This window comes from Cetorhinus maximus, chromosome 18 (assembly GCF_964194155.1).
Source record: "Cetorhinus maximus chromosome 18, sCetMax3.hap1.1, whole genome shotgun sequence".
NCBI classification, from domain to species: Eukaryota; Metazoa; Chordata; class Chondrichthyes; order Lamniformes; family Cetorhinidae; genus Cetorhinus; species Cetorhinus maximus.
The window spans coordinates 497,436-512,058 of record NC_135896.1 but is presented as its reverse complement, the minus strand read 5'-3'; the positions used below and the strand labels follow the sequence as shown (position 1 = coordinate 512,058).

The window sequence follows — 14,623 nt, the reverse complement described above, 5'->3', positions numbered from 1 at the left end:
GCTCCAGAACTTGTTGTGTCCCTAGCCAGGCTGTTCCAATTCGGCTACAAAACTGGCATCTACCCAGCTATGTGGAAAATTGCCCAGGAATGTTCTGTACACCAAAAGCAGGACAAACCCACCCCAGCCAATTTCCACCCCATCAGTCTGCTCTCAATCATCAGTAAAGTAATGGAAGGGGTCATCAACAGTGCTATCAAGTGGCACTTGCTTAGCAATAACCTGCTTGCTGACACCCAGTTTGGGTTCAGCCAAGGCCACTCAGCTCCTGACCTCATTACAGCCTTGGTTCAAACATGGACAAAAGAGCTGAACTCCTGAGGTGAGGGGAGAGTGACTGCCCTTGACACCAAGGCCGCATTTAACCGAGTGTGGCATCAAGAAGCTTTGCAAAACTGGAGTCAATGGGAATCAGGGGGAAAACTCTGCTGGTTGGAGTTCTATCTAGCACAAAAGAAGATGGTGGTGGTTGTAGGAGATCAGTCATCTCAGCTCCAGGACATCACTGCAGGAGTTCCTCAGGGTAGTGTCCTCGGCCCAGCCATCTTCAGCTGCTTCATCAATTACCTTTTTCCATCATAAGTTCAAAGGTGAAGATGTTCGCTGATGATTACACAGTGTTCAGCACCATTCATGACTTCTTGGGTACTGAAGCAGTCCATGTCCAAACACAGCAAGATCCAGACAATATCCAGGCTTGGTCTGACAAGCCGCATGTAACATTCTCGCTATACAAATGCCAGGCAATGACCATCTCCAGCAAGAGAGGATCTAACCATCGCCCCTTGACATTCAATGGCATTACCATCATTGAATCCCCCACTATCAACATCCCAGGGGTTACCATTGACCAGAAACTGAACTGCATTAGCCATGTAAATACCGTGGCTGTTTTTGCAGTTTTCCTTAAAGGGGCTGCCTTTTAATTTGTCCCTTGATTTGTTAATTTAGTTTATTTTTGTTTTGACTCAAAAGAGTTACAAGAGAGGGCCAGAGGCTAGGAATCCTGTGGTGGGTAACTCACCCCAACTCCCCAAAGCCTATCCACCATCTACAAGGCACAAGTCAGGAGTGTCAGGGAACACTCTTCACTTGCCTGGATGTATACAGCTCCAACATTCAAGAAGCTGGACACGATCCAGGACAAAGCAGCTCAGTCGATTGGCACCACATCCATAAACATCAACTCCCTCCACCACCGACACACAGTGACAGCAGTGTGTACCATCGACAAGATACACTGCAGAAACTCACCAAGGCTCCTTAGACAGCATCTTCCAAACCCACGACTACTAGAAGGACAAGGGCAGCAGATACATGGGAACACCTCCAAGCCACTCACCATCCTGACTTGGAAAGATATTGGCCGTTCCTTCATTGTCACTGGGTCAGAACCCTGGAACTCCCTCTCTAACAGCACTGTGGGTGTACCTACATCACATGGACTGCAGTGGTTCAAGAAGGCAGCTCACCACCACCTTCTCAAGGGCAATTAGGGATGGATAATAAATGCTGGCCTAGCCAGCGAAACCCACATCCCTTGTATGAATTTTTAGAAAACTACCCCCATACCTGACCCAACCATTCACCATCCCTGCACCTGTCCGAGCCATTCACTAACTCAATACCTGACCCAACCATTCACTACCCCCACTACCTGACCGAGCCATTCACTAACCCACTACCTGACCCAACCATTCACTACCCCCCGCACCTGACCCAACCATTCACTATCCCCCGTACCTGACCCACCGTTCACTATCCCCCGTACCTGACCTGACCATTCACTATCCCCCGTACCTGACCCAACCATTCACTATCCCCCGTACCTGACCTTTCACTATCCCCCGTACCTGACCCACCATTCACTATACCCCGTACCTGACCCGACCATTCACTATCCCCCCCATACCTCACCTGACCATTCACTATCCCCCCCCGTACCTGACCTGACCATTCACTATCCCCCCCCGTACCTGACCCAACCATTCACTACCCACCGTACCTGACTCAACCATTCACTATCCCCCGTACCTGAGCTGACCATTCACTACCCCACAAACCTGACCTGACCATTCACTATCCCCCGTACCTGACCCAACCATTCACTATCCCCCGTGTAACTGACCCAACCATTCACTATCCCCCGTACCTGACCCATCCATTCACTACCCCCCGTACCTGACCTGACCATTCACTATCCCCCTGTACCTGACCTGACCATTCACTATCCCCCCCGTACCTGACCTGACCATTCACTATCCCCCGTTCCTGACCTGACCATTCACTACCCCCAATACCTGACCCACCATTCACTACCCCCAATACCTGACCCACCATTCACTACCCCCCAATACCTGACCTGACCATTCACTATCCCCCGTACCTGACCTTTCACTATCCCCCGTACGTGACCCGACCATTCACTAACCCAATACCTGACCCACCATTCACTATCTCCCCCATACCTGAACCACCATTCACTATACCCCATACCTGACCCGACCATTCACTATCCCCCGTACCTGACCCAACCATTCACTACCCCCCAAACCTGACCCAACCATTCACTATCCCCCCCGTACCTGACCCAACCATTCACTATCCCCCGTACCTGACCCAACCATTCACTACCCCCCAAACCTGACCCAACCATTCACTATCCCCCGTACCTGACTCGACCATTCACTATCTCCCCCATACCTGACCCACCATTCACTAACCCCCGTTCCTGACCTGACCATTCACTACCCCCAATACCTGACCCACCATTCACTACCCCCCGTACCTGACCCACCATTCACTATCCCCCGTACCTGACCCGACCATTCACTACCCCCCGTACCTGACCTGACCATTCACTATCCCCCCCGTTCCTGACCCAACCATTCACTACCCCCAGTACCTGACCCAACCATTCACTACCCACCGTACCTGACCTGACCATTCACTATCCCCCCCGTACCTGACCAACCATTCACTACCCCCAGTACCTGACCCACCGTTCACTATCCCCCGTACTTGACCCGACCATTCACTATCCCCCCCGTACCTGACCTGACCATTCACTATCCCCCGTACCTGACCCAACCATTCACTATCCCCCGCGTACCTGACCCATCCATTCACTAACCCTGTACCTGACCCAACCATTCACTATCCCCCGTACCTGACCCAACCATTCACTACCCCCCGTACCTGACCCAACCATTCACTACCCCCCGTACCTGACCCATCCATTCACTAACCCTGTACCTGAGCTGACCATTCACTATCCCCCGCGTACCTGACCCAACCATTCACTATCCCCCGTACCTGACCCAACCATTCACTATCCCCCGCGTACCTGACCCATCCATTCACTAACCCTGTACCTGACCCAACCATTCACTATCCCCCGTACCTGACCCAACCATTCGCTAACCCTGTACCTGACCCATCCATTCACTAACCCTGTACCTGACCCAACCATTCACTATCCCCCGTACCTGACCCATCCATTCACTAACCCTGTACCTGACCCAACCATTCACTATCCCCCGTACCTGACCCAACCATTCACTATCCCCCGTACCTGACCCATCCATTCACTATCCCCCGTACCTGACCCATCCATTCACTATCCCCCGTACCTGACCCAACCATTCGCTAACCCTGTACCTGACCTAACTGTATAGATGTTTGCAGAGATAGGACATGGAAGGATTTGAAAATGATGATGAGTATTTTAAAATTGAGGCAATTCTGGAGTGACAGCCAATGTACACCAGCCAGCACAGAGGTTATGGGTGAACAGGACCTGGTGTGATTTCAGATAATGCAGCAAACAGTCCATAGGTGGCAGATCCTACCTCTGGAGGGCGGAGAAAGACTGGATTCATCCACTCTTGAAGCAGTGAACGCAGTGAATCGCATGATCCCAACTGGGCACCTGTCCAACGAGAATAAACCCACACAGTCACCATCAGCATATTCGTAATGTGGGAGGTACCTCACTAATAGTTTGGAGTATCCTGATCTTAATGTGGGGGAAAGTTGGTCAGAACCTCTAAGTTCATGTTGAACAAGTGTTGAGATGGGCAATGACTCGAAGGGTGGGATCATGGATCTATGGAGGCCCAGGGGATGAGAAAGAAGAGTGGGAGTAGCAGCCGATTCCATCATCCGTGGATCAGAGAGCACTTTCGCAGTTCTCTCTCGAAGCTCTACCTCCTCATCTCCGATTCCTTTCTCTCAATGACTAATCACAGGCTGATACTGGAGGTATAGTTGCACTCTGAGTGACAAAGCACTGCAAAGAATCTCCAAGTTCATGGTGCTGGACTCCACCTTATTAAGCAGCGATTAAGTAATGCATTAATGATTAGTTAGTATTAGGCTTAGATTTTAAATGCCTAGAGCTTGTAGAATGAAGGTGAGGAGTCCCATAGTTTGAAGTTGATCAGACAAAGCTGAAGTTGTTATGTACCAATGCCATCCCTAACTGTCCCACTTGGAATCATGTCAAACCAACTTGATCTCTATCACTGATCCCCTCACCGGCTCTGTCCTTCTGTCTCTCTTCACGTGGCCGAGGCAGGAAAGGGATTAGGCTATGGCTGTGGAATGGGTAACACTGGTACTGAGAGCCTGTAGAAAAAGCAAAGAGCCAGTTTACACTCCGTGTACACAGCTAGAAACTAATCAGACAGAACCTTTATTTGAACAGGCTGTGGGGGAAGCTGTATATTTGTGTGGAAATCAGCAGAATGATAGATGAATTAGTTATCTTCCTTTCCTAGCTCTGATGATTGAATATACTCAAATCATCACCAGAACTAACCCAATTAAAGCACCACGGGTAAAAGCAAAATACTGCGGATGCTGGAAATCTGAAACAAAAACAAAAATAGCTGGAAAAACTCAGCAGGTCTGACTGCATCAGTGGAGTGGAAGAGAGAGTTAATGTTTCGAGTCCTTATGACTCTTCATCTGATGAAGCTCTGAGGAAGAGTCATTTGGACTCGAAGCGTTAACTCTGTCTTCCACTCCACAGATGCTGTCAGACCTGCTGAGTTTTTCCAGTTATTTTTGTTTTTGTTAAAGCACCATGGGGCCTGACTGGCAACCCCCCAGCTTGCAGCACCTTGCTCTCAGTCACTGATCTCAGTTAGGATACGGGACTACCACTGGCCTCAGATGGATCCTTGGCAGACTCCAGAAGTAACAACATGGGGGAGTGAAGAGAAGCTACAATATACTGGTGTGATCAAATAAGTAGAAACAACATAAAGGCTGTCTTGCAGAGCTGGACAACGGAGTATCCATGTTGGAGGAAGCTGGTGTGACCATGATGACAAATGTGGCTAATTCATGAAAAACCTGGGGTGGGGGCGGGTGAGGTGAGGGCGGGTGAGGTGGGGTGGGGTGAGGGCAGGTGAGTGCTGAGGTAGGGTGGGGAGAGGTGAGCTGGGTTGGGGGGGAGAGGTGGGCTGGGGTGGGGGGGGGGTGAGGTGGGTTGGGCTGGGGGTTGGGGTGAGAGGGTGTGGGGTGAGGGTGGTGGGCTGGGGTCAGGGTGGGTGAGAAGTGGAATGGGATGGGATGGGGTGAGGTTGGGTGGGATGGAGTGAGGTGTGGTGGGATGGGTGGATGGGGGGGTGAGGTGAGGTGGGGTGGGATGGTGTGGGATGGGATGGGTGGATGGGATGAAGTGGGGCGGGGTGAGGGCGAGGTGGGGTGAGGGTGGTGGGGTAGGGTGGGAAGTGGGGTGGGTGGGAAGTGGGGTAGGGTGAGGGTGGGTGGGAAGTGGGGTAGGGTGAGGGTGGGTGGGAAGTGGGGCGGGGTGAGGGCGAAGTGGGAAGTGGGGTGGGGTGAGGGCGAGGTGGGGTGAGGGGGTAGGGTGAGGTTGGGTGGGAAGTGGGGTGGGGTGAGGGTGGGTAGGAAGTGGGATGGGTGGATGGGGTGAAGTGGGGTGAGGTGGGGTGAGGTGAGTTGGGGTGGGGTAAAGTGGGGTGGGATGGGATGGGATTGGATGGGGTGAGGTGGGGTGAGGTGAGGTGGGATGGGATCAGGTGGGATGGGATGGATGGGGTGGGGTGTGATGGAGTGAGATGAGGTGGGATGGGTGGATGGGGGGGTGAGGTGAGGTGGGGTGGGATGGTATGGGATGGGTGGATGGGATGAGGCAGGGCAGGGTGGGATGGGCAGATGGGGTGAGGTAGGGTGGGTGAGGTAGGGTGGGTGAGGTGGGGTGAGGGTGGTGGGGTAAGGTGAGGGTGGGTGGGAAGTGGGGTGAGGGTGGGTGGGAAGTGGGGTGGGGTGAGGGTGGGTGGGAAATGGGATGGGTGGATGGGGTGAAGTAGGGTGGGATGGGAGGATGGGATTGGATGGGGTGAGGTGAGGTGGGATGGGATGAGGTGGGGTAGGGTGGGGGGCTGAGGGTTACAGAAATTGTCATTCAAACGTTGGCAAGGATGGCCCTAAAAAACTGTTAGGTGGAGGGAATCCTGACTGGATGGATTTGGAGTCCTGACTGGATGGATTTGGAGTCCTGACTGGATGGATTTGTTGAGCAAGAGACTGGCTAAACGTTCAGAGACAATAACACAATCAAGGGCTCAGAGAGGAAAGGGAGTTTTGCAGATGAGGTGATAATTAACTCTGAAGAAGAGTCATTCGGACTAGAAGCATTAATTCTACTTCTCTCTCCACAGATGCTGCCAGGCCTGCTGAACTTTTCCAGCATTTTCTGTTTTTATTTATAATTAAAGAGAAATATGTTAAGAGTTTTTCTCAAGAGTGGTGATAATGATGGCTTTTAAAGTTCTGAGACCAAGTGAGGTGTCCATTATTCTATGTTTCATAAGGACAGCAATGGGAGTAATTAGGAGCCGAGTGGTTTGCGGAACAATAGAGTGCTTATGGTATCTCACGGATAAGTTTGAAGCAGGGAGATAGGAGATATAGTATAAAAGCTGAAGATGTGGAATTCGAGCAGGCAAGAACCAGGGAGACATTAGAAATAGAGGTCAAATAAGAAATGAGACACAGCTGTACAGGCGGTTGTATCTTCAGTATAAAGAAATCCATGAACTCCTTGAACTTGCTGTCAGAAGTTAGGGTGCAAGGGTCAACCACTTGAGGACGGGCCAGGGAAGATGTGGCCATCTGCTTCTCAAGTGGAACTAGAGGAACAGCTCAGATTGTAACTGTGGCCATCCAAGTTAGACTACCCCCGCATATTGAATTCCCACCAGGAGATCCATTCTTGGTGGCATCACAACCATTCACACGGTACAGCTGAAGCTGCTGAATGGATTGTTAACCTCGACTTTGAACTATGATTTCTTCCCCAACCACACAAATAAAAAAAATTGAGAGGAAGAGTCGAGGATTGTTAAACTTCCAGGATTATCCTGAAATTGTAGGTGATTCTGGCTGAGGCGAATGACAAGGTCTTTGTTATGTGGATTTTTCCAGAACTGGTCACTGATGATTAGGACAGTTGTGTGACAAATCTTCAAGAGAGTCTTAAAAGAGGAAAGCTAGGTTGAGAGGTGGAGGTGTAGGGAGGGAATTCCAGAGTCTGGGGCCTAGGCAACTGGATGCATGTCCACCAATGATGGTGCAATTAAAATTTGAGATGCACAGGAGTCCAGCATTGGAAGAGCACAAGGTAGGGTTGCAGGGCCAGAGAAGATCACAGAGATAGGAGTGGCAAGGCCATGGAAGAATTTAAAAATAAAGATGAAAATTTTAATGTCAAGATATTTCTTGATCAGGAGCCAATGAAGGTCAGCAAGCATAGGGCTGAAAGGAGAACGGGACTTGGTGCGAGTTAAGACATGGGCAGCAGACCTCAAGTTTACAGAAGATAGAATGTGGGAGGCCGGCAGAAGTGCATTGGAATAGTCGAGTCTAGAAGATTGGATAGGTTGGGGTTGTTTTCCTTGGAGCAGCAAAGGTCGAGAGGGGACCTGATAGAGGTGTATAAGATTATGAGGGGCATAAATAGGGTGGATAGGAAGGCACTTTTCCATTAGTAGAGGTGTCAATAACCAGGGGGCATAGATTTAAGGTAAGAGGTAGAAGGATAAGAGAGGAGTTGAGGAGAATTTTTCTCACCCAGAGGGTGGTGGGAGTCTGGAACTCACTGCCTGAAAGGGTGGTTGAGTCAGAAACTCCCATAACATTTAAAAAATATTTAGATATTCACTTACGTTGCCAAAGCCTCCAGGGCTATGAGCCAAGCGCTGGAAAATGGGATTAATGTAGTCAGATCTTTGCTGACCGGTGCGGATATGAGAGGCTGAATGGCCTCCTTCTGTGCTGTAAATGTCTATGAGTAAGTAAAGAAGACATTGGGAGGATTTCAGCAGCAGATGAGCTGAGAGAGGTTTGAAGTCGGGTGATGTTACAGAGGCAATAAGAGGGCTTAGTGATAGCATGAATATGAGGTCAGAAGCTCATCTCAGAGTCAAATGTGACACCAAGTTTGCGAACAATCTGACTTAATCTCAGTCCAGGGAGGAGATGGAGTCAATAGCTAGGGATTGGAGTTTGAAACAGGCTCTGAAAACAATGGCTTCAGTCTTCCCAATATTTAGTTGGAGTAAATTTTTGCTGATCCAATACTGGATGTTGGATAAGCAATCTGATAATTTAGCAACTATGGAGGAGCCGAGAGAGGTGGTGGTGAGGTAGAGCTGGGTGTCGTCAGTGTACGTGTGAGAGCCAAAATTGTACCATCAGACGATGTTGCCGAGGGACAGCATATGGATGAGAAATAGGATGGGGCCAAGGATTGATCCTTGGGGGACACCAGAGGTAACAGTGTAGGAGCAGGAAGAGAAGCCATTGAAAGTGATACTACGGCTATGATTAGCAGGTAAGAATGGAATCAGGTGAGAGCAGGTCCCACTCAGTTGGACAACAACTGAGAGGCTTTGGAGGAGGATGCTTTGTTCAACCATGTCAAAGGCTGCAGACAGGTCGAGAAGGACAAGGAGGGAAGGTTTACCTTTGTCACAGTCACACAGGACTGTAATTTGTGATTTTGATAAGAATCTTTGTGGTACTGTGGCTGGGGAAACTTGATTGGAGGGATTCAAACATGGCGTTCTAGTGAAGATGGGACTGATTTGGGAGGCAACATGTTCAAGGACTTTGGAGAGGAAAGAGAGTTTGGAGATAGGATGGTAGTATCAAGGGTTGGTTTTTTTGATGAGAGGGCAGATTACAGAAGATTTAGAGGAGAGTCAACTATGGGAGACAAAGAACCGTTTACAATATCAGCTGACAGGGGTCAGGAGGGGAAGCTGGGTGCTCAGCAGGATTGTACATTTAACTTCTTGTTTTGCTTTGTGTGAATACTCAAATGTGATTGGTTCCTTATCTGCTTGCTGCACGCCCAGACATCCCCTTGACTTGGTGCCAGATTTAAAATGCTGACAGGTGAGGGGAAAACCACACCAGATGTCACAAGATCACTCTTTCTTTGAGACCATTGGTGAGTTCCCTCGCTTCACTGCTCCAGGTCAACATTCTAGTGAGCGAATTTGGCAGGACAGAGGCATCATGGCTATGTTACTGGACTAGTAATCCAGAGTTCTGATGAAAGGCGATCAATCTGGTATATTAACTCTGCTTCTCTCTCCACAGATGCGGCCAGACCTGCTGCATATTTCCAGCATTTTCTGTTTTTATATTGGTAATGCAGCAGCCTGGAGTATTGATCTAAAATCCTACCACAGTAGCTAAGGAATTTAGATTCAATCAATTGAATTAATTAAATAAACCTTAGAATAAAGAGCTAGTATCCATAATGGCAACCATCAAACAAAAAGATTGAAGTAAAAACCCATCTGGTTCAAAATGTCCTTTACAAAAGGTAATCTGCCTTCCCTGCCCAGTCTAGCTGATATGTGACTCCAGGCCCAAAGTAAGATGTTTGACTCTTAACTGGAAAGGTCTGGTGAGCCACCTCAAAAAAGTGGCTCACCACCATCTTCTCAAGGGGAATTAGGGATGAGCACTGATGAGCCCAAAACTCTCCACCACTAGGGATTTTCCTCAGTTCATGTCAGGGGGTCTGTTGCACACTAAGTAATAGAGACTGATTGCTGCAATTGATCAATGAGCTCCATTGTCATATCACCTAACTAGTAGTTTAATAGAACGCAAACTAAATGGATTATTATTTTTCATCTACTAATTCCCAGCATAACAGACGAATTCAATGAGCTTGAGAGATTTTTCCAGAGATGGATAATGGAACTAATGAGAGGAGAAGAGAGGGACCCAAGTGTCAACTGAAACAAGAAAGTGACGAGGGGTACAGAAAGACCACAAGAGATAGTGAGGATAAAGGGGATTATCCAAGGATATGAACAGGAAACAGAATACGAGGGGTGAGGTACAGCAATGAAGTTAGCAGATATGGGTGAGTTGGAAGAAAACTGTTTATAATAGGGCTATTATGGAATACAGTGCAGAATATCAGGGCCATTTAGTGACTTACCAAGTCAGGTTTTCAGCTAGTCATTGAATTTATTCAAGGTTGAGGTCAATAGACTTTTGGACTCAAAAGCAATGAAGGGATATGGGGATCAGTAGGAAAGTGTAGTCAAGGTTGAAAATCAGCTATGGTTTTATTGAATGGTGAAGCAGGCTCAAGAGGGCCCTATGGCCTGAGAGAAATTTATCATGCTAGATTTTGGCAGAACTGGGGTGGAAATCTCACTAGTAGCCTATTAACAGGACCCAGTTTAATTGTTGGTGGGGCTGGGGATAGGGAGGTACTTTTGAGGGATGTGAAGTGATGCCTCTACATTTCTTCAAAAACTCACCAGTCTTAGTGAGAACATTAACTGCCATTGTTGTGAAGTCCTTTATACAGGCAGCCTGTGTTTGGGCATCTGGTGGAACTTCATAGCTACTTAGTCCAGTCATGCTGTTTACATACACCATCCTTCCGAGAGAGCCATCAAAGTATTGCAGCCAGTCTGAAACAAAACTTTTCAATGTGTCACTTTGACCTTTACAGGTCTCCGTACAACTTCCTGGTAATTCTCCAGTATGTATTGGTTTAGTTTGAACATAAACAAGTTCTGGAACTTTCCATGTGGCCACAGAATCTTCCGTAGATGGGTTCAAGTTTGCATCACTTGTTCTGTAACTTTGAGGTTGGTCCCCAACATGCTGATCAGACTGAGTATCTGTTCCTTTTCCAGTCCTTTCATCAATTGCAGGCCAAGGCAAGTGAACTGAACAAGCTCCCCTGTTATTCATGCATTGGACATGTTCAATTGGTGTACTGCTCCTATTTGCCTGACATTCCTCATTCACCACCCTCTCTCGAAGGGAAACGTTTTCGGTGATCACCTGAGCTGTTGAGCACATTGGCTCTGGAAATATCGATTTTGCACACTCTTGTTCTTGCTGCATAAGATCCTTGTAACTCTGGCAGGGTTGGCATGGGTCTGTGGAACTCCCTGCTTTGGACTCTCCACTCTTCTCTTCAGTAGGCTGTCCTTTAAGATCCTTTAACCTGGACAACTTTGCAGCCAGGGTTCTTGGAGGCTCCTTGGCAACTGGAAAGGTTTCCTTGATTTGTGAATAACCAGGCAGTTCAATCAGGTCGGCCCGTGCTTTAGCCACACATTCAACTGCTGGGCAAGTTCCATCAGAATACAAACTCTTTAAAAGACCACTACAATCACACTGGTCACACCGTAAACTCTCACTGTGGTAATTAGTTGTAGAATCAGCATATTTTACATCTGGGCTCTGGTAAAAACTCTCAGCGCCCTTAGTTATTGTCACATTATCTACTGATGGCCTCATGGCTGGATCACCAACACTGCCTTGAGAAGAGCCTCCTCCATTTTGATCATCACTTATCTTCCCATAGTTTCTCCTAAATACATCCAGCGAACCAGTTATTAGAGACATGCTCAGTTTCCTGTGGAATCTAGCCTGACAACAGACAGGTTCACAACTGGCAGGATTTCTGTACTCAGAACTAGTGAGATATTTCGGTAAAATCATCTTCTGAGATAGTGTCACCGATTCAGCAGAGTTCCCAGAGTGATGATGACACCGATAAGTCTCCCGAATTCTCCGACAGTCAGTCACAGGCTCTTGGGGCATATCTATCCTATGTTTCCTAGCTACATTTGAGAGTGTTCTTTCATCAGGCATGAGCTGTCCATCTCCCTTTCTTGTCATCTCATTAAGAACCGCCCAAGCACTCACTGGGCCAGGGCGGCAGATGTGGGCCCAGTCTGAAGAGTTTCCACTTTCAGTGTCTGCATCTATCATTTTCCTGGGGACAATGTGGGTTATGAGACCCGTGATACCCAGTTCCACTCTCTGTTCTCCCAACAGCTTCCCGTCCCTGCGCACCTCCACCATAACTCCCTTTTCCCCACACAGCTCCTCCACTCCCTCCCTCTGCAACTCCCCTTCTCCTGTCTGCTTTTCTCGCAGCTCCCCCACCTGCTCCCCCTCCTGCTCTCCCTGCGATGCTCCAACCTGCTCCCCCTGCGACTCTCCCAGCTGTTTCCCTGCCTCTGCATGCTCCTCCATGCCTGTCAGCTCCCGCTCTTGTGATGAACTCTCAGTGACTGACAAGGTCCCAATCTCATAGACAGCTGTGCGTTGGCAAATAGTTGTGCCAGGCTGTGACTGCTCTGTTGGTTTTGCCTCAGGGCTGGCAGAGGTACACAGGTCCCTGAGGGAAATGCTTTCCTCCTCTTTCAATAGAGACCTTCCATATGCTGCTGAATCCTTACCAGCAAAACAAAGGTTGTGCCTTGGGGATTCTAAGTTGGGTATGCCACACTGTCGAGAGTACAAGGTTGGATCTTCACTCTGACAGACAGCAACACAGGGTTCAGAGTCTGCCTCCAGCCCGGGAGTCTCTGGAATCTCTGTCTGCCGGTGCACAGACTTGGACACTACTGCTACCCGTCCGTGTGAGTAACTGAAGTCCGAGTGAACAACAGCCAGCTGGGAAGATCCCTGCTCCTCTATGGACTCCACCAGCAACTGTTCCTGTAGCAAAAAGGCTCGGACTCCCTCCTCCAAGCAACCCAGCAGCAGGTTCCAGGCAGTGAACTCCAGCAGGGTGCGGTTTGTCTCCCAGCAGGCATCATACTGACTACGGTCGCAGTCAATGTTGATGATATAGACAGGGTGAAGGTCAGGACCTCCCCGGGGTCCGGTGCCAGGTTCGGGCCGACAGATTAGGCTGTGCCGCCTGAGCAGCGAGTCCAGCTCCTTGTGGATGCGGGTCTTCAGCACCAGCCGTCTGCTGACAAACACAAGTCGCTGGGCTTTGCTGTGATGGCCCTGGCGGCTGATGAAACCACTCAGCTGGAAGCCGCCACTCGTGTGTTGGATGCGACCCAGTGCCGCTGCCTTCTGCGGGCCATGGATCTGGGCGAAGCGGACCTGCAGGCTGCTGGCTTTGGGCAGCCTCACCACCAGCGAGCCTCCAGCCGTGGCAGAGGCCTCGTCCCGCACGGTGAACGAGACGCCCGGGTGCAAGAGGCTCAAAGCCTGGACCCGGCAGCGGATCTGCTCCCACTCCAGGGGCCGGCCAAGACGGCGCCGCCTCACTGGCAGCTGGTAGAAGAGATTGCAGACGGTGACGGTGGTACCGGGACTCGGCCTCCCCATCTCGGCCTCATACACCGGCCTGGCTTGCCCATTGTGGAATAATTTCACCCAGGTCCGGCTAGAGCCCTGTGGCCTGCTCACTATCTCCAGCAAACCTGACAGGTGAGCGATGCTGGCCAGAGCCTCACCACGACCCCCAGGCCCAGGAATGTGACCGTGACCTGGACCTGTCCCTCCCCCACCTCCTGCCCCTCCCCCACCCCCACCTCCTGCCCCTCCCCCACCATCTCCCCCACCTCCTGCCCCTCCCCCACCATCTCCCCCACCTCCTGCCCCTCCCCCACCATCTCCCCCACCTCCTGCCCCTCCCCCACCATCTCCCCCACCATCTGCCCCTCCCCCACCATCTGCCCCTCCCCCATAATCTCTCCCTGCCCCTCCCCCACCATCTCCCCCTCCCCCACTGTGGTAGCGCGTGCCCGCCAGCTCCAGGGCCGCGCGCTCCAGGCCGGCTCCGTTATCCGCCACCTGCACGCGCCCGGCCTGCGCGTCCACACGCGCGGCTGCGCAGCCGCACCCGGCCTCCAGGCTGTTGAGCAGCAGCTCCTCCAGGCAGTGAGCGAGCGAGGGCACGGCCACCCCGGAGCGCAGACAGGCCTGAGCGGCCGCCGGCAACACCCGCACCCTCCCCGGGGGCAGCGACAGCGGAGGCGTCCCACTCACTCCGCCCGCTTCCTCTTCCATCCGGCTCGAGTCCCGCCGCCGCCGCCAGGCCGCGTTACTATAGAGAACCGACCCAGCGCGGCCAACTTGCGCATGTGCGCCGCCTGCGGAATTCTGGGAAATGTAGTTCCAGAGATCCTGCGCTTAGTGCAGAAGTCAGCAAACCAAACCCCCAGGGCAGGGGCAATTAAATACCCCCCCCCAGAGCAGGGGCAATTAAATACCCCCCCCAGAGCAGGGGCAATTAAATACCCCCCCAGAGCAGGGGCAATTAAATACCCCCCCCCAGAGCAGGGGC

General features: G+C 50.7%; 1 protein-coding gene across 1 annotated transcript in view; it reads right to left on the bottom strand.

Moving 5' to 3' along the window:
* Positions 1-14,402, bottom strand: part of mlh3 (mutL homolog 3 (E. coli)) — a 35,647-nt gene extending 21,245 nt beyond the window's left edge. Inside the window, exons 1-4 of the mRNA XM_078563387.1 lie at positions 14,067-14,402; positions 10,827-13,847; positions 4,540-4,629; positions 3,852-3,931 (exon numbers count right to left, since the gene is read on the bottom strand). Coding sequence (XP_078419513.1) covers positions 3,852-3,931; positions 4,540-4,629; positions 10,827-13,847; positions 14,067-14,346 — 3,471 coding nt within the window. The 5' untranslated portion in view covers positions 14,347-14,402. The remainder of the gene's footprint in view (positions 1-3,851; positions 3,932-4,539; positions 4,630-10,826; positions 13,848-14,066) is intronic.
* Positions 14,403-14,623: the final 221 nt, after the last annotated feature.